At 41.0% G+C, this 27,266-nt stretch overlaps 1 protein-coding gene across 1 annotated transcript; it reads left to right on the plus strand.

Annotated features, from left to right (window-relative positions):
* Positions 1-1,350: 1,350 nt before the first annotated feature.
* On the plus strand, positions 1,351-27,266 carry LOC104622462 (serine/threonine-protein kinase TAO3; the record flags this gene model as incomplete). Its single annotated transcript, XM_010289253.1, has 12 exons — positions 1,351-1,414; positions 2,658-2,868; positions 7,006-7,077; positions 8,154-8,255; positions 8,733-8,778; positions 9,758-9,854; positions 13,237-13,350; positions 14,419-14,510; positions 16,510-16,603; positions 18,076-18,157; positions 23,978-24,145; positions 27,060-27,266. Coding segments are annotated over exons 2-12 (1,194 nt in total), but the record flags the coding sequence as incomplete, so codon positions are not given.

Genomic DNA, 27,266 nt, shown 5'->3' on the forward strand with positions numbered 1-27,266 from the left:
CTATATGTGTCTGTCCCAACTGGAGAATGACATTATTACTTAGAGCTTAACTTGAAGTATTGACATTCAGTTTTCCATTTTAAATACTAATTTATCCGTGAACATTAGAGCTGCACAGACTTTGCTTATGGCAGAGAAGTTCATTTGACTAGAGATGAATAAATTGTTTTCTTCATCAGTTTGTTTTTATTGTTTTCAAGCCAAATGGATTTTTCTCTTGGCTGAAGAATGCCAGACCTGAAATACTGCATTCTTTGCTGCTGTCTGCAGGCATGTAGTAAATATAGCACCTTTGGGTGAGGCCAATCAGCTGAGAAATGAATAATCATTTCATTCATCTGGCTTTTGTCATCAGTTTATACTTGAGATTTTTTTTAAGCATTGCAGTTTAACAGCTCAATAGCATTGCCCTGTGTTGAGAACAGTAGACGAAAATATAATTTTTTTGGTAATGTTAGCTGACAGCAGGAAGACTTCTGCTCATATGTGTTTTCCTAATAAATGAGAAGATGAGTTAGCTTGTTTGTCATTAATTCAAATGTATATTAATTCAGATTTTTGCCAATATAACTATTGCAGTATGCTTTACTTGTGAAGCATTTTTCCCGTGGACGTGGCTACATGATAACCTTTGCCGCGAGGGCGAGCTAATTTCAAGCTCTCGGTGTGTGTGACTCCACGAGAGGAGGATGGCTGTGGCTGTTTGGGTGTGTTGCTACACCGGTAGGAATGAGTGACTGCAGTGACTTGCATCCTTACCTGTGAGCCATCCAGACCTGATTTCAGCTGATGGGTCTGACTGGTTGCCCTCCTTTTTCATCTTTTCATTGCTCATTCTCTCCCTGGTGGAATCCAACAATGTTTGTCTTTTATTAATGCCTAGGACTTTCTTTGAAGTCTTGTATGTCATCAGGTACAATGCACTGAGCTAAAACAGACTCAGCTTTGTAAGCTTTGCCCTTTTCATAGGCAATCTAAAAAAACGTAGTCTGAGAGCAAACTTCCATGCTCTCCTATGTCCCAGCAAACTTAAGAGTCTTTATAAAAAGTCAAAGAACTTGGCATTTAACCTCTCTTCCTGGTTTCCTCTCTTATAATGATATATAGCAAGCCCAAGGGCTATAGAACGCAGGAGGTGCGTCTCTTCACCTAAAGAGACACCATTAGCATTCACAGCCAGTACTCCTTCTAGCTGCGCTTTCAGATGGTGCCTTGATAGTCGGTGGTCTTTTCTAGATGTAGTGTTTTTTTGTATTAGAATAAAGTATAAAACTTAAAATACTTTTCCTAAATACTTGTATTTGTTTGCCTTTGCAGGATAAGAGAGCGCATGGTCTGGGGGGACGAGAGCACAGGACAATGCTGCTGAAAGGAATCTGAGCCACAGAGCATGCTTTGTGCCACAGTTACCCAGGTACGCTCCAGCAGAGTACTTTGTGCACCGGTAATGAACCACAGTTTGTTGTGCTTGTTGCTCCATTACTTATCATCCTGAGCCAAGGAGACTGTCTCAGCCCCAGACCAAAATTATGCTCTGCTTTCATCCTTCCATCTGGATGGCACTGGCAGTCTGAAACCTTCTAAAGCCTTTTATGTGTGTTTTAATTTTATCTGATTGCTAAATTTCAGCTGGTCTCTCTTGAAATGTTAAATTGGTTTGTGTCATGAGGCAGGCTGAACATTTTAATGTAAGTTTTCAGAAGTCTTTTATGCACAGAGAAGACGTGGTCTCAATAAAGGAGGTGCTGAACTACATATCTGGAAACAGTTTTGAGACTTGCTTCAGACTGTTCTTGGAAACTACTCCAGTTGATTCACCTGCAGATAATCTGCTGGGTTTCAGAAGTCAAAAGCAGTGGGGCAGAGGCATCTGCCACTGCTTTGCACACCAGTCTAATGAGCCAATGCAGATTTTTCAGGATGTTTTGATAGGAAATGTGAAATTTTCTGATGCTGCTTTTTTTTTCCCCCAGAAATAAAATTTTTGGGTGAGTATCTAAAACCTTCATTTCAGTGCAGCTCAGTTCTGTGCTGTCTAATTATATGCTTATGCTAAAGAAAGATGTTAAGGAGGTAAAGATCTGCCTTACAAGATGGAATCTAGGATTTTTGAAAAGCAATTCTGTGACCCGGGAGCCATCGCAATCCGGTAGCACTCGCTGTCTTACAACACTGACTAAACAAATAAATAAATGTAAAAAAATCATATGATTGTGAAGTGTTTCTGTGGAATAGAAGCTAACTTTTCTACTAGCACCAGCTGGCAAGTGGGAGTAGAGAAACAAAGCAAACAAACAGCAGAGAAGAGTAGGAGGAACAACGGTGATAGTCTAAAACCTGACACATTAGGAGACCAGCATGAAGAATAACAAACTCATTATCACAGGATGTTTTGCATAGCAACAGGACTCTTGTCTTCAAGTGGACTTTAGTGTAACTGCAGCGCTCGCTTCCTGTGTGAGATAAAAAACTGTTGTACTCTGAATGCATTTTAATCTCTATAATCTAAATTGGACTAATAATTAAAAAGAATTAGCTGAAGGAAACGATAGTGAAGTCTATTGCTCCTGAAATTGTTTCCTCTTATTTTGCTGTCAGAGAAGCGAGAACAGAAATACGAGCAAAGGAAACAGATTAAAGACGAACTTTCTCCCCAGGTGCTGAATGCTGTCTACAAACTACTTTGTCGATGAAGGAAGAAATTGATTGGGAATTAAAAGCGCGAACTAGTTCGTAATACCATTCAACATGCGCAAAGGGGTGCCAAAGGACCCAGAAATAGCTGACCTGTTCTACAAAGATGATCCTGAAGAGATATTTGTGGGTTTACATGAAATTGGACATGGAAGTTTTGGAGCAGTTTACTTTGTAAGTATAGTTCTTTACCTCCTTTTTGGAAAATTGAACCATTTTAAGTGTCATTTTAGAGATTTTCAGCACTTGTAAAAGTGAGTGTTCTTTGAGCCCGCAGTGCTTTGTGTATATTAGCTATCTCAAAGTAAGTGTTTGCAGAGCCTTCCTGAGCTCTCTGCTGTTAAGCTGTATTTGTAGTAGCAGTCGACTATAGTCTTAGAGTGCCCAACCATTTGGGGTAAGTATATGGTACCTTGTACTGTCTGATGCTGAAAGTTGAATTTGAACAGCTGGAAATTAATTTGCCAAACTGGAATTTCAAGATACTCTACTTGGTACTCATATGCTTGTAAGTCATTGTGAATTAATAGATCAAGTAAATTAATGATTCAGAATGCATTTGGAGTTGAAAGCTACTTTGTTAGTGAATTGGTATTGTGTCTGCTTGGGTAAAGGTACCATGGAAGTCTCCTCAAATCGCATTCAGGCTTTTGAATGATTTCTCTGCTGCTCTGACAATTTAGGAGTTAAAAGATATCTTTGAAATATCATTTTGTTTTGCCACCCTCCTTGTCCCTATGTTCATCTCATAACACAATATCTTCAATAGCAAATGCTTACATGGCAAAGGCAAAGAGAAGAGTCTTGAGAGGAATGGGAATTCAAGCGAGAAGGATGTATTGCATTAATTGATAGAGTCAAGAGAATTTAACCTGGAAAATGAGAAGAACAGTGCTTATTATAACCACTATCAAACAAAGCCAAATCCAAAATACTGGATTTGGAAATAATTATAATCCAGTCCCTATCAGTGAAACTAGAACGGAATTCACTGTGAAAAAAATCAGGCAAAGACAAATTAAAACTGCTTGGTAGCATGGCCTGCCACTCCAGAAGATCAAGTTCACTAGAACTGAGGCTTCTGAATATCAGACAGTATAGAATTTAGGTAAGTACCTTTATACCTGTAACTGCAGGATCTGGCACTAGCTAGCACAGATATTTGCAAGCGCTCCGATTCACTGTTTGTAGTTGAGTACAGTGATGGAGGTGTTGGTGGAACTGTCGTTAGGACAGGAGAGGAGCCTGATATTTTGTGTCAGATAAGCACTGCATGTATGTTTTGAGGGATAACAATATAATTCCTCAATGTGTAATATGGTAGTAATGATACAGGGGGGTCCTGCCATGGGGATTGTCAACGCTGCGACATGCCCTTTTAGATGTTGGGGTGAGTGGCAGGTTGGTGAAAGTATCCTGTTAAATGTACTCCCTGTGTAAGAGGATGAGGCTGTAAAACTTAGAATACATGTTGGTCCACTCCATAAGAAGAGCAGGTGTTTTTTTAGATGGGAATAGGGAGGTCCTGGCCAGTGTATTTCAAAACCAAAGGGAAAGGATGCGTGGTATGCTTTAGGGCAACGATGAAGTAGTGAAGGTGCCAGCTTTATTATTCAGCTCTGGTGTTCAGAAGTTCCTCATACTTCAGGGAAAGAGGGTGAGGAGTGTTAGAGATCTAATCTACCGACCAGGCTTCCAGCTGAGATGTCACTGTGGTTAGGCACAAGACTTGCGATTCCCCAACGCTTCTCTTTCTCCTTTCCCTGGATGCCTTATTTAAGTGGTGTGTGTGCTTGACAAACGTTGGAGAGTTTAGCCAGGCTGCAGCTCCTTGCGGTATCCGAGCAGCAGCTGCGTCCTCCAGGCTTGCTGGTGATTGCAGTCATGCCTGTAGTAATACTGCTGTAGTAATACTACTGTAGTAACTAGATGCATCACCACTTTTCTGTGATACATCCACACTTCTCTGCCGCTGTTTGAAACATAAGCTTTCCTTTCCGTTACGTGAAGGACTTGGCATCCAGTAAACTGTTCTTCGGAGTCTCTGCCCTGCCTGTGTACCGAAGTCACAAGCAGGAACTCGCCTGTTTGCAGTTTTTGTACACAGTAGCCCAGGATCCCTCCACTTGCCCAAGGGAGGCTCTAGCTGTGCCCTGCTTTGTGTGGGTCCTGCTAGAGCTTTTCTGTACCGTGCAGGGGATGCTGTGCATCTTTTGTTTTGGTTTTCCTCCTTTTTAAAAGCTTTTGTAGCCTGTCTTACATCTTGATTCTTACGGATCTTAGGGTAGGGAAGGGGCCAAGGATAAGATCTTGGATTGTCATGGCAAGATTCCAGGGATCCTGACATGCTTGGTATCAAAAAGAATAGGTCAAAAAACCTTTGAAGGACAGGGCTTTCTAAATATTCTGAAAGAATGGGGAAGGGTCTTCAGATACATAAAAAGGGGCCGGGCATGGATTGTTATGCTGTTGCTGCATCTCCTTGACTTTTATATAAATTGGTATTGACACCACTACAAACAGCAAATCTGTGTCTTGTCACTGTTATTATAGTGGATTAATATGATTATTCTTTTAATAATTTATGATTACAAACTCCAATTGAAGTCCAACTTTTGCAAGATGTTTTGTTTTCCAGTATATTATTGCCAAGGTTTGGCAAGACAATCTGAAACTTCTTTTCTTGCTTGAAAGAAATGGTATTTCATATATCACAAGGCTAAGAAAAAATACGTCACTTCTCACAAGGTTTCAAAGTTGATGCTAACTGGACTTGAAATCAGCTAAGTTGATATCACACTTAACTTCAGGAGAATAGTTTTCATCAAAAATAACCTAAGTTTTTTCCGGATCTCTAATACGGATCTGTGATAAAGCAGATGAGGGCAGTGTAAAGGACGTTTCTGCAAGCAAAATGTGCTTGTCTTCAGCCAAGCTGTTGGCTAAAGATCTACGAGTGCAGCCGAAACCACTTCAGCAGGTGGATATTTGTTAAGTGTGCTTATAGAGCCCTTTAGGTTATTTCAGCCGGGAGGATCCCAAGCACGTGGTACAGCAAGAACTTCACCCACGACTCTGAGAACGTGGCAGTGCACCGTTCGGCAAAAAATCATGGCTGAAATGAGAGATACCATCTTCATGTGAAGATACTTGGAGTTAATGTAACGGGCAGAAATACCTGGAAATTTGTTTAAACACCAGCAGTTACTCATCTGTTTGAGTGAAATACTCTTGATCTGTTATGTGCTGAATCAGAATGATGAGTGGTTAGGAAGGGTTTTGCCTGTCCAAGAGTTATTTGTTTTCAGCTTTCTCTAACTCGCTGGAGAAGGAGCGTGTGCTGTGAAGAGTCTAAATGTGTCAACTCCTTTAGTAATTCCTGTGCTCTATTGGTTCACCTGATGCCATTTGTCTTTGAAGTCACTGTATGCATCATGAAATGTCTTTCATTAATACATTACTTGAAAGTACAGCATTCATCCTCTCAAGAAGTTGAAAGAAGGATTTGCCACATTTAGCTTCTAATGTGACGTGCTAAGCTTTTAACTGTCATTAGTTTTTTTGTCACAAAAATGGCAAATGGTTGGAGGTACTGGGATTTCAACAACTCTTAAGACTAAAACCTTCAAGTTTTCTGTCCTTAACATGCAGAAATGAGGTCAGTGCCAATCCAGACAAGTAGAGCTCTTTCTAAAACTGAGTTTTCAGCCTCTGGTCACCATCCCTGTGTCATACAGTCTGTAGAAAAGTAGAATTTTGACTGAGTAATATCCATTGTATAACTGATCTGGTGCAGTGAAAGGAAGGTTGCTTTTTAAAATTGAGATAACTTCCAGAAGGAAACATCGTCTTGAAACTGGAATTGAAATAGCTGTTTGAAAATTCCCATGTTGTATGGGTGTTTTGGATGAGATTATAGAGATTTTGATACAACTCTTTGTTTCTTTGGAAAACATTTTTCCAAAGGTTTATCTAAAACTGTTTTTACTGCAATTCCAACAAAACTCTATTTTGCATGTTTTACGTAGGTGCAATGTTGGGCCTTGGTTTGCATATCAATAGGGGAGGTAGCAAGTGCAGTAAGGGCTGAGGGAGGAACGGTGGATATGGACAGATAGATAAAGTCAGGAAAAAGTGTCATAATAGTTGCCTGGTAAATCGTATGACAAGGAAGATGTCTCTGAAGTGTAGGAGCTTGCCAGGATGCGATATAGGAGAAAAAAGTCTGTATTTGCCAAAAGCACGGCTTGCTCCATGGGGAGGAAAAAAAACTGAAACTGTTTTCAATCTATTTCTTTCTTGCTACTCCAGGCTACAAATTCCCACACTAATGAGGTGGTGGCAGTCAAGAAAATGTCCTATAGTGGAAAGCAAACCAATGAGGTAAGATGAATAAAGCTAATTCTGCGTGCAGAAGCCGTTGCAAACATAATGTAAATCTGAACAGTGAAAACAGCTGCATATTTCATTTGACACTAGCAGACCAGCTTTTTAATGCGGTAGCTGTTGCTTGCTTCCATAGGAAGCATGGAGGTTTGTGGAGGGAAAATGAGTTTATGCAAATTTTGACAAATAGTTCAGTTTAAGGAAGTGAATGGGAATTCAGAATGCTTGTAGGGGTGGTTATTTCAGTAATAAGGGCATTAAGAGTACATCGGCTACTGGAGCCATAACCACAACTCCTTGAGGTGTCAACTGAACTGTGTAGCTGACTTGAAACACTTTTCAGGATCTATAATCTAAAATTACATAGCCCTTCTATTCAGAATATCAGTCTCACTTCAATTCTTGCTTGTTATTTGCTCCTCTTACTTCTTTGTGTCCTGATGCTTTCTACGTGGATTGACTCTGTTCACGTGGATTGACTCTGTTCACGTGGATTGACTCTGTTCACGTGGATTGACTCTGTTCACGTGGATTGCTGGGCTGATACGCAGTAAAGAATGTGTTAGGAGCGAACAGGGATGTTTCAAACTCCATTTTTCCTTGTTTACCTGTTGGTTTCCCACATCTGCTGGAGTCTTCCAAATGTCAGGTGCCTTGTGCCGCATTACAGAAGGAAGCTAACAGCTAGCTGCTATCACCTGTAGCATGTACTGTAGGTCATGGTGTCTGTTTTGGGGCAGGTGGGTTTGTTACTAAGTTTGAGACCACTGGACGGTTCAAGAAGCAAAGTAGTAGCGATGCTTTAAGTAAAATACATCGCAGATAAAATGAGGAAAAAAAAAAATTGCAGTCCTCAGGCTATTTAAATATGTCTTCAGGAGGTCTTAATGCAGTAGAGATCCAGGCAACTTCAGTTGTGTGCTGTTGTGCTTTTGCAACTATGACTTACCATCTTCACATTGTAAAATAGTTTTATGGTTGCTTGTCAGACTGTACTACAGTGTGTGGTGCATAAGAGTATCTAGGGGATTAAGCAGAGAAATGTATTTATACTTTTTTGCTTTTTTTATTAGAAATGGCAGGATATCATCAAAGAAGTCAAGTTTCTACAACAGCTGAAGCACCCAAACACCATAGAGTATAAGGGCTGTTACCTGAAAGAGCATACGGCGTGGGTAAGTGATGTGACGTTCAGGTCTTCACGAGCAGAAAATGTGTGGTACAGCAATCAAATATTCAGTACATGCAGTGTCTTTACGTGCAGCAGTATTCATCCCATGCTGCCTCTAGTCCCTTTCATCTGAAGAAGCTTCCAGGTAGTTTAAAGGGAATAGATATTTAGGGTATTGGATCAAGTCCCTGCTTCTCTGAGGCAGGCTTCTGTGTTCATGCAGACTAAACAATTATTGTGGAACATCCCCTACAATATCTCCCCACAAACTTTGCGGTGCCTAAACCTTCTTTACAACGGTGAAAGATGTCTTGACGTTACTTGAGTGTTTGGAGCATTTTATTTTGTTCATTGCTTATTGTATTTCTTGCAACTTAAGGTTTTATTTGCTTCTACTCTTTCTCAGCCATTCAAGTAGTAACTGTTTGTGGGGGAGTGTCTACCCTGTTATTTAAAAGCATGTATTTTTTTTTTCTTGCAGTTGGTTATGGAGTACTGTCTAGGATCAGCTTCCGATTTGCTAGAGGGTAAGTTTTATGTAGTCTTTGACTTTCTTTTTGCTAGTGCACCTTCTGAGTATAGTGGGAGGCTGTTTTCTCACAAACTGGTATTTTGCAGATGGTAGAGGCAGTCTGTCTATACCACTCCATTCTGTAGCTAGAATGCTTGTGTTTGTGATACCAAGGGTAAGCTGAGATTTTCCCAGGAGGCCAGTGCTACGTATAGTTGGCATACACATTTATACCTTGTAAAACAAAGGTATAAACGTGTGTAGCTATGTTCCTATAATTTCTGCCTTCTTGATGACTGAAGCAGTCTGCCCATTTTCTGAATATCCGTAATAAAAACCTGCAAAGATCACCTTTGTCCTTGTCTTGCAATTTGTAGGAATAATCACAGATGGTTTTATAGAACAAGAGACTGGTGACCTCAAAACTAGAAGAACACCTACAGAGGAATAGGGAATCTAAGCCAAAGTTTGCAAAAACTAGTACTCCTTGTGGGCCGTATCTTTTGTATCTAAGATATGGTTGGCCAAAGGCACATGCTGGTCATATGTAGGGAGATACGGAAGGTGCTTTGAGGCATCTCTTCGTAGCTGGTATTCATCACTTTCCTGATTTTTTTTTTTTTTGTCTTCTGGGGAAAAAAAAGTGGCAAGTTTTCCTTGCTAAGGACCAAATGAGTATTTAAATTACGTTTGGCAAGCTGCACTCAGGTGTATCGCCTGGTGTTAACAGTTAACTGTTGGCCCTAACAGGAATGTGAAGGAAAATGTGGTTTCCTATGGTGTGAAATACATGCATGGGCTGTGCACAGACTCAGAGCTGCTAATGGCCATCAGGCCATAGGAGACTAATACAGTGAGGACGATGTTCACCTCATAGCTGGCAAAATTGGTGGGGTTCCTTCTCTTTCAACACACTTTTTCAGGAAAAGCTCACACTTACCTTCTTGCTTTTTTTTTTTTCCTTGATGTTTATTTTATTTTTCCCCCCGCTGTAGTTCACAAGAAACCACTTCAAGAAGTGGAGATTGCTGCCATCACCCACGGTGCCTTGCAGGGGCTGGCCTACCTGCACTCTCACTGTAAGATCCATAGGTAAGGCTAGAGCTCCTTGCTGCTTAGATGTCCTTCCATCTCCTGCTCTCTGGGATCTGAAAAGGCTTCGCTGCGTTTACGCAACTTCAGTAAAGGTTATCCTACCAACGTTTTCTCTAATGGGCTTGTCAGCACTCTCCTGATGCCAGGGTGGGTGTATCAGTAAAAGTGATGGGCTGTTGAGTACCTTTTTTAAAAGTAGTTTAGCGTGGCCGTATTCAGTGCTGAATTCTCTTCCACGTTAGCGATTTTTCTCTGTGGACCTTGGTAACAAAGAATACACCTGAATGGCTGACTGGCAGGAAAATATCACCCTAAATTTGCCAAATAAAGTGGAGTGATAAAGCTAGACTATTTTTAAGACTAGACATTTTGAGAATTTTTTGCATATGAGTAAGTAAAACTTTATGCTTTCAGAAATCAGTCAATTAAAGTGTAAGTCAATGGTAAAACTACCTTAGGAGGAATCGGAGCATGCTGGCAGGGGAGGATTTTATGACAGGCTGCTCGTGGATGCCGGCTCCTAGATCTGTCTTTCATTATGTGCTATTTTTCAGGAGTTTGGATTTTTTTGACTCATTTGTCAACAAATGTTCTCATTTTATGGAGGTTTTCTTTGGGGTATTACTGATATGTCAGGGACTTGTGAAATGGGTGAGAACTAGATTAGGGTGATGTGAGTAGGGAGTCATCGGAATGAGGCAACCTGAAGCTAATTTATGGGGCTGAAAGCCTCTTTGTAGCCTGTGGGACAGAAAGTTGATATATCTGAGACTGAGACAGTGAGGGATTTTTAGAGAGACAGGAATTATTTGTCACTTGTTAGAATAACTATTTGGGGCATTCTACACATGGTTATTAAATCACCTTTAAGTGAAATATTAATTTAAACATGAATGCCAATTTATGAAATTGAAATAAGATGAATTTTGATCGGCCCTTGGCATATGTGCCCTTATTTGAGCATAAAAATACCTGTTTTGAAATATTTTACATGCTTTCAAAGTACATTGAATTCTTACTTACAGTAAATGATTCCCTGTATGGACATTATTGAGAATTAGTTTTTCTTGATACTTATTAGAACTTTCTAACATAAAAAGTTACCTTACTGTTGCAGCTTGTGGAGAGTGGCCCTAAGTTTCTGCTAGAAGTACGACGCAGGTCTTTCGACCTAGCAGGTTTTCTTCCAAGGGGAGAAAGTTCTGAGATGGGAAGGCAAGTTTTCGTCCTCAGAAAAGAGGACCATCAGGAGGCTTCTAGTTTTCTGATAGATGTCGTGTCTTGGAGAGGTGAAAAAGTGCCATTTCCCAGCTTCGTCGCTCAGCGATGAGGAGTGCCGTGCGGACGGGCACAGCTACAGGGATGCTGCCCACCTGCAGGAAAACCCCGCGCTCGCCTCTGCCGCAGGTTCCAGCAGCACTGGGAAAAGTAAAGCAACCGCCGAGTGAGAAGGGACCAAAGCTGGCAGCTGGGGCTTCCCTGCCCCACAGCAGGGGAGGCGAGGCGAGCGTGACCTAGAATGGAGGGACACCTTGTGGAGATGCAGGAACAAAGCAGGTCTCTAGTCGCACCTCCCCGAGCGCTTCTGCCACCAGTTAGCTCTAATGTCAAGGAGGAGATTATTTTCTGTTTGATTGCAGGCACAAGGCAAGCCTGAGTTAGCAGGTATGCTCGCCAATACCTAACGTGGCCGCCGAGTCCTCTGTTGATTGTTGGACAGTGAAGGTAGCAGTGGAGAGGACAGCAAAGAGGACAACCCGTGCTGTCTCTTGTACTTTTGAGGTGTGCATTCTTGCACGTAGAAGCTATCTTTAGCACTTGTCCTCTAGCAAAAGTGGCTGATGCACAGACCCAAAACATGAAGACATGTCAGGACGTGTTTCTGAGTAGCACATGTGCGCAAAAAAAATCCATGATGCTAGTTTTGAAGTGGTACTGTCCCGGGAATGGGGGAATAGAGGTTCTGACTCCAGCTCTGCTGCTGAAATACTGTAAGTAAATTCCTGTCCCTGTGGCTCTCCTTAGCCCAGCTTCACCTATCCTGTGCGCTGCCCTGTGGAGAATGCCAAATTTAAAGGATCTTTCAGCTTGCCTGTTTCCTGGATCTACAGTGATACTGGATTTGTATCTGATGCAGAAATCGTGCTTCAGCTGTTGTACGATAATTCGGTGCATGCTCTTCCTCTGCAGCAAATACGAGATAGCTTTGTTTCCCTTCCCATTTATCTAATTAACTTGGTTTTCACAGAGTCGGAGTGTGAGTGTCTTCGGCAATACACAGTAACTTGTTTGTGTTGGAGGTCTGCTACTGCTGCTAAGTGGCGTCGGTGTTTAAGGACTTGTAGTTAAACAACAGATAAGGAAAGCTGATACTTTTCTCGATGCTTTTTTTTTAATAAAATACCATCTCTTCAAAAAATATCGTGTAAAGAGACATTCCTGACTGTATGGTATATACAGCCTGGCTGACAAGGGATCCCTTGCATACACTCCATTTATGTTGAGGGTCTGCCTTTGCACAAGCAAGTATCTTTGCCCGTGTAAAGACATCTGTGGCATACCGAGTGTGCAATTTTCCCTTTGTTATGGAAGTGCCGTATCAGGGTTTTAAGGAACTTTCACCATATTGTGATTTTCAGCCGGCAATGTGTAAAATGTAAATGTAAAAGCAAGCCTCCTTCTTTTATATGGGATGGCTGGAAGAAAAAAATTACTTCGGGTATAACAGACGAATCCACAGAAGTCCTAGGTATTAGAGGTAGATGGTGCTTAGGTGAGTTCCTAACTTTGAATCCCTAACTTTGAATAGGGTCATTGCCAAGTGTCTTAGAAGGTATGCAAGCTGAGTTAACCTTTCTTAGCATTTTGTGGGCAGTTGATTTGAAATTAACCCGCTTACTGCTGGAATTTTGAAATTTATGGTGTCAAAAGTGCTGAATGTATCTTGTATTACCTTTTGTATTGCAGTAGCTTCATTACCATTAATCTCCTAAACATACAAATTATCTGAGAGTTGTAGGAAGGATAAGATAAGGGAGCCTAGGGCATTTGAAAGATGAAAAGTCTGGTATCATTTAAGTTGTCACAGCTGGGTATTAGGATACAACTCTCCTGGATCTTGGTTTAGGACCTCTGCCTTGCAACCATGGCTCATCTCCTCTTCCCTCACCCCCTGCCCTTTCTGGGTGCAGCCAGGTTTCCATTCTCCAAAAAGCCATGTATCCGATTTTTCTAGCTTTCTGTAATAGTAGATTTTTAAATATTCTCAGGTTTTTATGAATGTTTAATTGAGAAAGTTAGTGGACTTCTGTGTGTGTTTGAATTTTTGAAAGTTATGCTACTGTAACCAGGAGTATACCTCTCTTTTGTTCTTTTAAAGGGATATTAAAGCTGGAAATATTCTTCTAACAGAACCAGGTCAAGTGAAGCTAGCTGACTTTGGGTCTGCATCTATAGTCTCCCCTGCCAATTCTTTTGTGGGAACGCCTTATTGGTGAGTAAAACCTGCAATACTTCAGTCCTTTAAGAAGGCTGCTCTCTTCCATTTCCAGTGTTTCACCGTCTGAAAATAATATCTGGCATAAAATCTTTATTAACCAAGCAGTTTTCTTAAAATTCCTGTGTCCAGCTCTTCAGGAAATGTGTTCTTTCTCAGTGCCCATGAGTAGAGGTAGGCTGTGCAGCACTTTGAAATGGCACCAGTTAATGTTTCGACTGTTGGCTTAAAAATTATTAACATTTGCCATAGGTAATGGAACTAAGACAACCACATGGCGAAAGGCAATCCTGTTAATCTGACCACGCAGGCTGGAAGTCACACAGCTACTTAAATTCTGTTTTGAAGAAACTTGCATAAGGGTCACTTGAGTTGCTTGGCATTCCTAACATAGTGGACCAGCATAGCTTTATGCTCCACTTATTTTGTGGCAGACACCCCAGGCATTGATGGGAGGTCACCTATCGCCCAGCCTCTGAACAAGTCCATTTGGCAGGAAGCCTGCTTCATCTTTGAAGAACAAAAGTTAAGAGACTGAGTTTTTGCGGGCTGGGCCCGCTGCTTTTTCCCTGCCCCCCACCCATCCCTTTATCCTGGACCACCGTATTTCCCCACTGTTCCAGATTTCCCTGTTCCTTTCATAGCTACACTCACAGGCTGCATATATCTGCTGGAAAATTCTCCTGGTGTGCCAAAGGAAAACCCACCATCTCTGGTGAGAGTGAAAGTGATGCCTTTAGGACTCTCCCAGCCCTTGCTGTCTGCCTGCAGGTACAATGCCTTTGAGATTGGTGTGGGTCTCCCATGTGCCAGCATGTTGCGCTAACAGCAAGATGATCAGGTTGGCCTCTTATTTACTTTCCTTTCTTAAACTGCCTCTTGGAAGAGTTGCTAGTGCAGGCAAGCATTGTTTCATTTCAGCATGGCTTTACTCAGCTCCATGCTGGCTCTTAAGTTCTGGTCCGCTGGGCTGCTGAAGATAATGAAGCCGTCTCATTTTCAGCTATGTGCTGGGAGTCACCATTTGTATCCCCTAACCCGCATGTCTTGCACTGTGGTTGGTAGGATGGCACCAGAGGTGATCCTTGCTATGGACGAGGGACAGTATGATGGAAAGGTGGATGTCTGGTCTCTTGGGATCACGTGTATTGAGTTAGGTGAGTAAATACTTGGCAGCTGAGATGAATAACTAACTGTCTCCAGTATTTATTAGGAAGTCCTGAAAAAATGGAAGATTCTTATTCCTCGTAAGTTGTTGGTTTTTTTTTCTTTAAAAAGCCTGACTTGGACAGCACTGACAGTTGAGTTAAATCTTTTACTCACTGGCAAATCAAGAGCAAGCCGCTAATGCTGCTGTGCTTTAATGTTAATCTGGTATGCTCAGTTATTTTATTCCCTTAATAACTAGAGGGTTCTAGTCTTGTATGAGAAGAAACTATGGTTTCTAGCCTGTGTTTTTCAAGCTGGGTTTTGAGAAAACTGTTCCAGCTATTATGTCAAGGGAACTGGTGTCCTAAGAATTGTGTCAGAAGGGACCTACGTTTAATTTTCAATTCTTCTTACTTCCCCATTCTCTGAAACAAATATCTTCAATCTCAGCTGAAAGTTTGTGACATGAATCAGCGTGGACAGGTTCTTTACATGAGAAGAAAAGGGTTTGCACTGCAAAGGGCAAATGATACACATCCACACAACCTGAAGCAGATGTAGATGTGATAGCAGGTATACAGAGCAGATGTGTGCACTGTAAGTTTGAATATTGACATTGCATGTGCTGAATAGATTATTTCCAAAGATACTTTTGATAAGGATTACATTTAACAGCAGTACATCAAGAATTTATTGTGAGGGCAAGTTCACTGAAAATGTTATTTATAAATGTTTAATCAGCAGAAATACATATGAGACAACAGAGGAGGACATACAGAATGGGAAGAAATGTTGACCCCTGTATGGGGACAGTAATGGTGTAAATGACCAGTAACTTCCAACATTGTATTTCATGTGCCAGCGCTAATGCCTTGCTGACACAGTCTGCATTTTGATATAAAGAATGCAAAAATCAGAAGTTCTATACTTCTGTCGTCTGCACGGCACTGACCTTTTTTTGTCCTGTGGAGTTTAGACTAGTCGGTGGTAGAATAGATATTTTGCTACCCTACGTAGGCACTGAGTCTTGATACTAGAATTTCTACGAAACTTTTCAGTCCAGAACCTCAAAACCATTTTACATAGTTGATGGATCGGCTTTTTTTTATATTACCTTTTTGAGAAGTATTAAATTTATTTTCTTTTTTTATACTTTGAGCTTTGCCTTTGCATGATTCCATGTCTGAACATGGGGTTGGGTAGCAGTGGGAGGAAATCTCTTGTTGAGTACCACTTGGCTTTCTTTGAATGCTGATGCCTTAATTTCTTGTGTAGCCGAAAGTTAGTAGTGCTTAAAGAAAAGAAAATGCGGTGGTTTGCATGCATGCTGCATGTCAAGGACAAGTGATTGCTCTGACCTGATGTGAACTTAAAAATTCTGGCATCGTTGGCTGATTGGCATGACTGACCTTAGATGGTGGTGAAAACTAGCCTTTCTCAATTTCTGTGTGAGATTCGCTGCGCTCCTGAAAGGTCAGGGGCTGGTAGGTAGGTGTCCTCTCGGTGCAAGAACTAGGAAGAATTTTAGTTAGAGGGAGCTAACGACACATCTGGCAAACTGTCCCACTTGCAGGTGACTGCCGATGGCAGACGAAACAGGCAGCCACTCTTTTCCCTTAATACAGGTGCTACAGCAGCCAAAAGATCTGTAGGGACTGATACATAAATTTCCTAGCCCAGACATGCTGTATGTCTAAGCTGTGGTTTCATCAGCTTCTGCTGATTTTACCTTAGCAGGTCAGGTGTTGCAGTTAAGGTAAAATTTACTGGGAAATTTTCCTTATTTGCATCCTCTTCTCTTTGGATTTTGTCATCCCCCCTTCAGGTGAATAAGAGCTGTCCTTGAGTGGTTGTCCTGGTCTAACCTAGAATATGAAAATAATTAGCTTAAATGTGTTGAGGACAGTAATGAGCTATTGATTTAGCAGTGATACCCTGCTCATACTTTCATATCTTTCTCCTTTTCTTTCCAGACTGCCTTATCACACCTTTCTCTTCTCTTTCTAGCTGAAAGGAAGCCTCCACTTTTCAACATGAATGCAATGAGTGCCTTATATCACATAGCCCAGAATGATTCCCCTATGTTACAGTCAAATGAATGGTAAGAGAGCTATTACCAGATTTTTATTATATTTTTCCCTGACAATGCTCTGCGACACTCTCTGCATGGTTTAAGTCTGACAAGAAAAGTGTTTGTTGCGGTGTAGTGATTTGACTGCATTCTCCAATAATGCTCCCGTGTAGGCAGGCTCAATTTTGACCTTCTGTCACTTGGGCTGTGCTACAATCTAAGTGTGTGGAGGTGTTAATTATGGGGCTATAGATGCTGTAGGAATTAAAATATTCTTGGATGCATTAAGCCAGCCATAGCTCAGCATCAAAGTTTCCAGCTGCAAAAGATCCCTGACAGAAGAATTCGTAGCGTTGTAGTGCAGCTGAAATGTGGAGAAAGGGAGCAGAGACACACATAGAATATAGAAGTAATTAGATTTTTTTCGGTGAGTGACTTCAAAAGTCATCAGAGCTCTGTGGCCAGTAAATACTCCTCATGCTACAGGCTTGTTCCAGAATCTGAGCCTTGATACAAGAATGCTTTGTTGTTCTGTGGGAGCAAAGGGGTTACCCCGTTTCCTATTCTCTGTACTCAAGACCGGAATGTAGGTATCGAGCGACGCTTGGCAGAGTCTGCAGATGGCTTGAAACAATAGCTCCTGGGGAGGCGTGAAGTTCCCCCAGGTACATTGCTAGGCATTTAAACAGCATGATTATTTCACTGCTAATAATTTTATCAAAACCATTCCACTTCAGTTTCCTTATTTCATCTTTGCTGTTTTGTCCATTTTTCAAGATTCAAAGAACTTGGTCTCATATTTGCACCCTAATACCCATGTTGTTCTGTGCAGAATTTGCAATGCAGAGTAGAGACAACTTGTGAATACAGTATGAGAATTGCTATTCTTGATTGCAAGCAGTTTGTTTAGAGTCACCTGTTTGCTCTCCGTGGCTTTGAGAACACAGGGAGTAAGCAAGGTGCCTCTTATGCTGTTTTCAAGTTCAGGGGCACCTTCCTTAGGTGCCACTTGGTAGAAGAAAAAACAGATTGGTTTTCTTTTTTCCAGTTCTGATACAAGCTCATGTATAGCCTAAAGTTTTGCTGAACTAAGCATTGCATCAAGATGCTTTACCGAGTCAGTGTTACAAATGGTGGGAAGCTTCTGGAGAATAGAGCGCCAGCTCATCAGCTCACTTAAGTGTATTTCTGGAGTTACCAGTAATTTCATTGTCATCTAGTTTGAAGTAGTTGAACTAAAGTTGGAAAATAGTGACTGGTACACATAGTTCTTGCTTGGTTTTCAGTTTGTGTTTGGGGATAATTGTGTGTCCATGTTTGTTTCAACAGTCTGTAACTGATGGGATCAACTTAGAATTTGGAAAAGTCTTAATTTCTCTGCCCTAGAACTTAAGAACAAGTTAGTCAAGGTTTTTCTTTTGCTTTGCACTAAGAAGTCTGCGTATATTCCAGATCCTTAAGCTTCTTTTTCATTTAGAACCTTTTGTTTTTTTGATTTACAGGTCAGACTCCTTTAGGGGATTTGTTGATTACTGCTTACAGAAAATACCTCAGGAAAGGCCATCGTCAACAGATCTGTTACGGGTAATTTTTCAAGTCTTTTCCAGAAATTTGGGAAAAATATGCTTGTCTACCAAAATAATTCTAAAAATGGTGAACAAATATTCACCCTTGAAAAAAAAAAAAGTTGATTTTGCTCTCATCTGAATCAATAGAGTATTGGGGTCTTCTAAAAGAGTATTTTAGGATGGCGTATTTTAGGCTGTTTAACTTTGTTTCCTGACTTTGCCTATTATGTCAGTCATAATTCTCTTTAACATGATGCTCAAGAGCCAAACTACTGGAGTAAAGTAGAGGTAGGCTGTGTGGTAAAAAAGTTCCACAGTTGAGTGAGGAGTTATTTGAGGGAGCAGCCCAGCACCCTGCCCCTCTTACTCCCCAGCGCTCTGCAGAGGTTACATTTGTGTTAGAGCACTTGCAAGCCTGATGGGATAGTGGTGTGAGTAACAGGGTTTTTTAGCTGAAGGAAGGACGGAGGGGGTAGAAGGATTTAATATTTAGTTGTATTTTTTTTATAATCCCCCCCCCCGCAAGACAATGCTGTACATAGTTTAACTGAAAGGGCAAACAGGTCTAGAGCTGCGTTGGTTAAATCTGTGCTGCAGAAGTGAATTCCAACCAGTAGTTTTCTGTGTAGGTAGGACTTGGGAGCGTGTTTCCTACTGCTTTGATGAAGAAGGCATTTTCACCAGCCTCTCTGCTATACTGTGCTGTCAGTAGGGTGCCCTGGGTTGTGACCATGCTGCGCTATGTGATCTCTGAGAGCAGACAGAAATGAGGGAGGAAACTGGAGCAACTGGGCAACCCCGTTCACCCCCTAAATGGGGGCAGAGGGAGTGGGGAAACTGTAACTTAGTGCAGCTTGTGTGAAAAGGAAGACCTTTTTGGAGCAGTTATGCATTTTTGTGTAAAGTAATGTAACTGTTAACTTGCTGGTGCTCCTTTTTTTTTTTCCTTACCTTCTCCAGTAAGAAAAAGCATTATTTTTCTGTCGTGTAACAGGCAATACTTGCTACTAAGCTTACATGCAATTTCAGTAAGATTTAAGGCTTGTAATTTGCTACAGGCTTTCTCTGTGGAAGTGATAGAAAATCTAAAAAACCATTTTAATTGCTAGTCAAAAATTTAGACTTAACCAGTCTTCATAAGATGCATAGGCAATAGCAAATCTTTTGCAGAGCTGGTAGTACTTTGAGAATTATACTCCACATGGTCAGAGGCTTGAGCTCTTAATAAAGATTTACAGGTAGTGGCTGATTATTTAAAGGAACATGGGTATTAGAGATGGAAAGAGACTGAATGACCTACGTTTATCTCCTGGCCAGCGCAGGAGCGTTCTGTGTGGAGTGCTCTGAACTGTCCTGTCTTGTCCTTTTTTTGACAGATGCAGGTGAAGTTCAGGAAGGTTATCTTGACCTTTTTACCTCTAGTAATGCTAATGTGAGCATTATTATCATAATGTGAGATTAATTCTTTATCGCTTCATACCTTTTGAATATGTATCTCTTCATGATCTTCCTGCCTGTTCTCGGTTCAGCTCTTGGTTTTGCTCTGTTCTTGTAAACCGTTCATTTGGGCTTTTCTGATCCACTTTTTGGTTTGGTTTATTTGTCTGAAGCTCCTCTGGCTGGACGGGCATTTCTGTCATTAATAACACATGATGAACGTTACTCCAGGTGTGGTTACATGGGAGCTGGGAAAGGCTGGCTCTGCCCTGTGGTGTTGCAACAGGAGGTTTTGATGCTGTGTTCTTTTGACTGCTGTCTAGTGCAGAAGTCCTGACCAGCTTACTGATTAATGCCAACTGTAGATCCCTCCTCATATTTTTACTTACCAAACATACCTTGCATCTATTTTTTTTTTACTGTGTATTTCCAGACACCGCATTTCTTCAGCTTCTCTCTTTAGTCATGCAGTGTCGCACTTCTGCCCATGTTTCTGATCTCCATTTTCCAATCATTCAATCATGTTCTTGTCCTAGATGGGTTTTGAGCAATTCTTCTTGATTCGTTAACATCTTGTAACACATTTGCTGCTTTTTTATATTCATGTGTCCTATTTAGTTGTTACAAATAGCACTAACAGGATAGACCTAGGTTAACTTCCTCCTAATCAAACCACCAAACCCCAAAGTTGTTTATATCCCTTTAAGAGTTTCTATACTGAACCCAGTTAATGAGAACTTGTTTTGGAAAGAACTTGTATGATTTTAGAAAGTGCCTTGTGTGGGTTCATAATTGCCAAGAGCGTGTACGAGGGGGACCTGTGCTAGGAGTGATATGTCCAGAGTTTGCCAAAGTTTTGTCAGTGAATCATAAATCAGTTCCAGTTTAAGTCATTTGATTTAAGTTTACCTGAGAAGTATAGGAACTGCTTATAACTTCAAGGGTTTTGTTTGGAAAATTCAGGAGCAGCCTTCCGTAAGAAGGTAGGGATGTGTGAAATCCTGTCCAGCCTCTTTTCCATCGGGCTTTTATTTTTTTTTTTAAGTATTTCATGTCTTTAAAATTGATTAGTGGCCCTGCTATTCCTCTGGTTGCGTACATAGCTGCTGGTAAGAATTGCATGGCATGCTGCTGTTCCACACCAGGTAAACAGGACTCAGTTTTTCCTTAAATATTTGAGCAGAGGAATTGCTATCTCCATTGAGTGTTTTGCTTAATTTCCACAGTAGGTTAGATTGCTGCTCTGTGTCTACCTGACAGCCTTTTCCTGCTGTTTTTTGTTCTAAGGCTACCATTCAGCCTTTGTTTTATGGCTTCTCATGTTGCTCTTTCAGCACAGTAAAACGCATTTTCATGGATGTGTCTGAGCCTCTTGGTTCTTGAAGGGAGAAATCGAAACCCTGCGCTCTTTACTGAACAGCCAGCTTTGCGCTCGCTTCTGTCCTTGCTTTAAGCCTGGATCATATAGAATATTTAGCTCTCATGTCTTTGCTCTCCAGGTAAAGGCTGATGAACGAGCTTGCTTGTACTCTCTCTTCGGTGCCTGATGCATTTTTTTTTTCCTGTGATACATTTGTGCTGTGGCACATAAGCAGCGTTTTGTTTTCTGGTTCTGCTTGCAGCACCCTGACAATCCTTTGACCAGCTAATAGGTTTATGCTGTGGGTTTCAGAATGATTCATTCATGTGGATTGGCAGCCTTTCTGCTCTCTAGGAGTAGTGCAAATTCATTGAAGGATATGATTTCATGAGTACCTTAGGTTGGAGTCTGTGCAAACAATTGCAGCTGCGATCTTATGCTTAAAAACATGTATATTCAGACTTTTTATGTGGTTTGTGGGCTTTCAGAACAGTACTCTAGATGTTCCTTCCTGCAGTAGCTCTCCCTAAAGCTTGTTAGATCGTAAGACTGAAGATCTCTTTGTCTTTTGAGGGCTTTTCACTTGAGTGCAGTAAACAAGGATAGAGCAAATTTGTTGTGGCCACATTTTCTTAAAGGGAACCGAATTTTGAATGAGGTGTTTGAGAATTAGTTCAGTTCCCATTCACTATTCCAGATAAAAATAGTCAAATGACTGTAGTGATACTAAAATGCAGTTGAAATTAAAAAAAAAAACACACTAATGTTTCTGACTTCAAAGCAAATTTTATAATTGCTTTTAATTTTAAAAACTTTTCCCCTTTTTTTGTCAGTTTTCTTGACCCAGGAGACTTGTGTTCTGTTTGTCACCCTTTCAGCCAATGTACTACCTGCTTTTAGACTAACTTCTTTCTCCTTTTGAGATTTTTTTTTTTTTCTTCTTGCAGTTTGGAAAAAGTGTACAGATTAAGTCCTTTCAGGCGTCATTTCTCAGAGTTGCACGGTACCTAGCAGAGTGGTGACTACATCTTTTATATGTAGTTAAAAAAAATTAGATAATATAAGTAAGTAGTCAGAATTGTATTTTCATTGTGCAAGAGCCTTTTGGTTTTCACTTCTGTGCATCTGCCCTACAGTTTCCATGTGGTCGCATTCTAATATTTGAGTAGTGCTTGAATACGAGGCACATCATCTTCCCGGTGAAATGAGTATTTACACTGTTAAAGAATCTGCATGAACAAGTAGACACTGGACACATAGGGTGGATTTAAGTTCAGGATCATTGTTCCAAACGCATTAGTGTTTTCTAAAAATTATCTACAATGCGATAAAAATGGTTACCCTTTTTCTAATCATAGATAAGCTGCAGATTGCTGCTGTTTACAGAGGAATGAATGGTGGTTATCTGCATTAAGGAGCAGAAATGATTCATTTTGCTTCTGTGTGAAATGATGTTTAGAACTTTCAGCTGTAATTCAAAAATAAACACCATCACTACTAGCAAAAAATTGATAGTGAAATGACTAGCTGTCCCCATTAGCAACACTCAAATGCACAACAGTTGGAAATCAATTAAAAACAGGAAATAAGCCTGTGGCATGATACTTTCCATGTTTGTTTATAAATCGTTAAAAGAAGATCAGCTCATCATTTCGACTTTTTTGTACATAAGACTTGTGTCTTCAGGAGGTCCGGGTTTCATGTAACGGTTACTCCAGTTACAGTTGGATGTATTAGTTCTTGAACTTGAGGGATGGCGACACATCTAGCACGGAGATGCTTTTCCCTCTGCCGTGGGACCCTCAGCTCACAGGAGAGCTGTGAGGCCAAGTGGGCAGACGTGACTCTCCTGAGAATTTGTCTGCAGGTGGGGTACAGCTCTCTAACAAAAGGCCATCATGGCATTTGCAATGCAGGGCAGAGAACACCTTTTTTCCCCATTTCTCTCTTTCGTTGTTAACGTTTCTAGAAATGTGCAGAAGACGTTTGTGCCTTCGGGCTGTCTCCCGTGATACTTATTAAGCGACAAACCCAACCGTGGTGATCCTATGTAGAATTTTGGCAAATGTATACTCAGACTGTCTACTTTAGTGAAAGGTTGTAAGGGAGAGGTTTCATACTCTGCTGCCAGTTGCACAGCTCAGGTAAAACGTGTCTGATAAATCAGAGAAAAGCCTTTAATCATGTACTTAAACTCCATTGAAGAATTTATTGTGAAGTCTGCGCTTAAAACCTGTGCTGCTAGTACATCCTTAGCAGGAGTTAGTAAGAAACTGATTTTACTTTTAACTCTGGCTACAAATGCTTTAAGTATAAATAAACCTTGCGGTCTTCTTACTGGTTTTATGTATGAATCAGAACAGATAGATGCAGGATAAACCTTTGCATGTAGCTTAGGCAGGTAATCTTGCATAATCAGGATTGATTCTTCTTTATCCTTTATGCATTTTGTTAATTCGAAGTCATCTGCCTTTGTAAGGTGTGAAGTGGTACATCTGGTACATAGTATGCTTCAGGTGAGCGAGCTCAGGAAGGGACAAACAGCTCTGTTGCCTGGAGAGCTTGGAAAACCTGACCCCCGTCCAAACTGTTTCACTTCAGACAGAAAAGTGACTCCAAGAGTCAGGGGCAAAGAGAGCTTGTGAAGGCTCAGCTTCTGCACTGATCTGCCTGCGCGCCCGCGTGCGCACGCACATCGGTTTCAAGTAGCAAAGTGGGGTTTGCCTTACTTCTTTCCTCTGCATTTGACCGAGTGCTGTGCGTAAGCGGATCTTCTGACTTCTGAACAAAACGTTTTGCAGCTTACGCATCAAAACTCGCAGGGTATTCGACACAGTGACGAGCAGGGTCAGTGTAATCAGTGCTGAGTGTGTTTGGAGTCTTTCATGGTGGGTATTGCCAATTATTGAATATGAACCGACTAATTACTGAATATGAACCGTCATTTCAGGTGTCTCTTAAAAAGTCGCTGTGTCCCTGTTTTTACATCAAACGCTAGTCTCATGTCTGAAACAATGTGTTTTATTTCCTTTAATTTAGCATGATTTTGTTCGCCGAGACCGACCACCAAGGGTACTAATAGACCTCATACAAAGGACAAAAGATGCAGTACGTGAATTGGATAACCTTCAGTACCGGAAAATGAAGAAAATCCTTTTCCAAGAGACACGGAATGGCCCACTGACCGAGTCTCAAGAAGAGGAGGAGGTACTTCTATTTTGTTACCCCATTTGCGCTGTTATAAATAATTTTAGGGCAAGTGAGATGTTCCTGCCCTTAAGGGGGCAGAACAAGCACAGCCTAGGTGTGGATGCAATCAGTGTTGTTGGAATATCATCTGGATCAGCAGAGGGACAGGATAGAATAAATGTCACCCGTACTCAGTGTTAGATGTGTGTTTATTGGCAGCTTTAAAATTTTTTACAGATGCTGACCTTTCTTCTAAAAGCTTTAGGGAAGAAACTGGCTTGGAGGGAGATTCTCTGTGAGAAGTGGTTCACGGTCCATGTGAAGGAGGGTCTGTTGACAATCCAAACTTTATAGTCTCAGAAGCACAATCAAGACCACTTGATTAATATTAATATTTTTTCAATTACCATAACTTTCCTGTAAAGTGGTCTATCATGAGCTGAAAAGCAAATCACCAAATTAGTATGACTTATTTTTTTTAATTCTTTAATATTCAAGAAAAAATAGTAAAGATATAAAATTCAGCTTCAGTTTAAATCTTACAATAAACAACCCACTTAATCAGTGTATGATCATTGATGCTAACTGTGGCTTAGAGAAGGAAACCAGTCATTTTTCAATTGATGAGTTTAGATGTAAATTAATGTCATTTGGTACAGGCACATCGGATAAATCATGACTGGTTCTCAACGAAAAAAATGGACAGACAAATTGATATTTGTATTCCTTTTTGCTGCAGTATAGCCAGATAACATGCAGTTGAGACTCCCAAGCTCAACTTCTATTCAGGGACTTGGTGTTGAGGCTTGTGTGTGTCAAATGTTGCTTTAAAGCTAAACTAGAGCACTGGTTTAAGAAATTGGCCAGCTTGGGTGTCAGAAGGAAGGGACTGGCACTTAGCACTGTCCTTCATGTAGAAGGAGATGCACAAAAGGAGCAAGACCAGCAACCACTGTGATTAAAGCTACAAAGTGCTTCTGTTCTAACCCTCCAGCTAGCCAACTTCTAAACCTTGAGCTTAGTTGGGGAGTGAGGGGATTGTCAGACTTTTGCACTGAAATCTCCAAGCTATGTCTACCTGTGTGTGAAAAGCTGTTAGGAGAGCGACAGGGTAGGAAAACACAAGGGAGTGGGTTTCCACTTGGCTGTTCAGCAGATCCAAGCTCAACAGCTAAGTAGGATACGTGTGGTAGTAGTTGATTCCATGGTGTAATTTGTTGTGCCTGTCCCCACCTCTCAAAAAAAAAGGGGGGGGGGTGGGAAGAGATTGCATCCCCAGAATTAACACTAATGAAGCTCACGCTCTGCATGTGCCCAGCATGCTCTGCACTGTGTTTTACCAATGAGCTTGTGTACGACAAACGGAGGTTGTGTGGCTCGTGTGTCACTAACTTGACAGTGAAAGGAAAGCATAGCACGTGCTTCACATGCTGCTGAACTGGTTAACAGAAGCTGCTCAAGTGTAAATGCCACAAGACAGTTCCTTTTTTCTACCTTAGGCTTCCTAAGGTAGAAAAGGAGCATTACAAATCTTTAACACTGAAAATATTACTAATGCTTCCCTCAGAGCTCTTGCAAGAAAGTTAAGGTCATGTGAAAAGTATTTAAAGTCAGGAAGTCAATGTTAACATCGACTGTTGGTTATGAGGTTGCATATGCAATCTCATCTCTGTCCTTTGTGACTATACATTCATGAATTATAGCCATATCCTTACCTCAGATGCTTCATTATGTTCTTTCTTCTGCAACTTTATATAAGCATCCTAGAAATATTTTCATTCTCATGTGCATATGCTCACTTTAAAATAGTATTCTTTTGTATTTGCGTTTTTAAGTGCTCTTACACAGGATCTAAATGATCTGCTGATTGCTTAAAAAATAATCACACAATCAAACACCAATCTGTCAAGTCTGTCAATTTTATGTTTCTGTCGGTTTCCAACAAAATGAGTATCCTGTTAATCGATTTGTAATGTAATTCTCCCCGAGATCCCTTTGGAGGCCGGGACAAACTGCGTGCAGTGCCAAGCCATTCATTTTGATGAGTCAAGCCTATTTTCGGACCAGGAGCTGGAGGATTTTCAGAGTTCTCGGTCCTCACTGTGAACTTCTTACAGGCATCTTCAGTTCCATTAGTTAATTACAAAGGACTTGTCTCTCAGTCAGTTCAGATTAAGTGCATACTCTGTGATTACTGTGTTATAGGTATGAGTATGCGACAAGAAAAAAGGATGCTAACTTCTCATATTTGTCTGTAGAATCAAAAATATGTCTTATATGAGAAATATTTATTTACGTCTGTCTAAGTGGATTCCAATAATTTTAATCACTAACGATGCAGGCTCTTCTGAGTCAGCTGCTTAAAGGTGAATGAAGAACTTATCTTGCCTGAAAACACAAAGAGATTTTTAGTTTGATAAAATATAACTGCTGACTGCTTGGGACACGGAGGTTAAAACCTCTATACCCGTTAAGCACCACATGGTATTTATCAAATCATAAACAAACGGGTTCACTGTCTTACCTGTTTTCTGACCCACAAAATGTGTTGTAGCATACCCTGACTTGGAACATTGTTTTAATATAAACTTAGATTGCTCCTTTTAATTTTGAGACTCCTTCTACCAACCATCCAGTATTCCTGGATGTCTCCTATTCAAGCCAAAAGCCATGCCCAGACTTACTGATATGTGGAAAAAAACCTGGCTTGAAGCCTGATGCAGTAAGATTGCAGGGGAAGAGGCTAAAGCTAACTGCCCCATATGGAGTATTTAATAAGCCAGGCAGCCTTGAGAAATGTAGTTGCCAAAATAATGAGCAAAGAACCTTTAACTCTACGGAGCTGCCGTTAAAACAAACTTTGGGCACTGCAGGCACATGCTGAGCAGGTGATCTCCTGCAGTATTTGTAACTGGTGCCCCTTGTTTTATAGGACAGTGAGCATGGATCAAACCCGAGTAGGAAGATGGACAGTCTGGGCAGCAACCATTCCATCCCAAGTATGTCTGTGAGCACAGGCAGTCAGAGCAGCAGTGTGAGCAGCATGCAGGAGGTCCTGGATGAGAGCAGCCCTGAACTGGTCATGATGCATAGTGACGAGAGCACAATTAATTCTACTTCCTCCGTTGTTCATAAGAAG

Source organism: Phaethon lepturus, unplaced genomic scaffold (genome assembly GCF_000687285.1).
Source record: "Phaethon lepturus isolate BGI_N335 unplaced genomic scaffold, ASM68728v1 scaffold38706, whole genome shotgun sequence".
NCBI classification, from domain to species: domain Eukaryota; kingdom Metazoa; phylum Chordata; class Aves; order Phaethontiformes; family Phaethontidae; genus Phaethon; species Phaethon lepturus.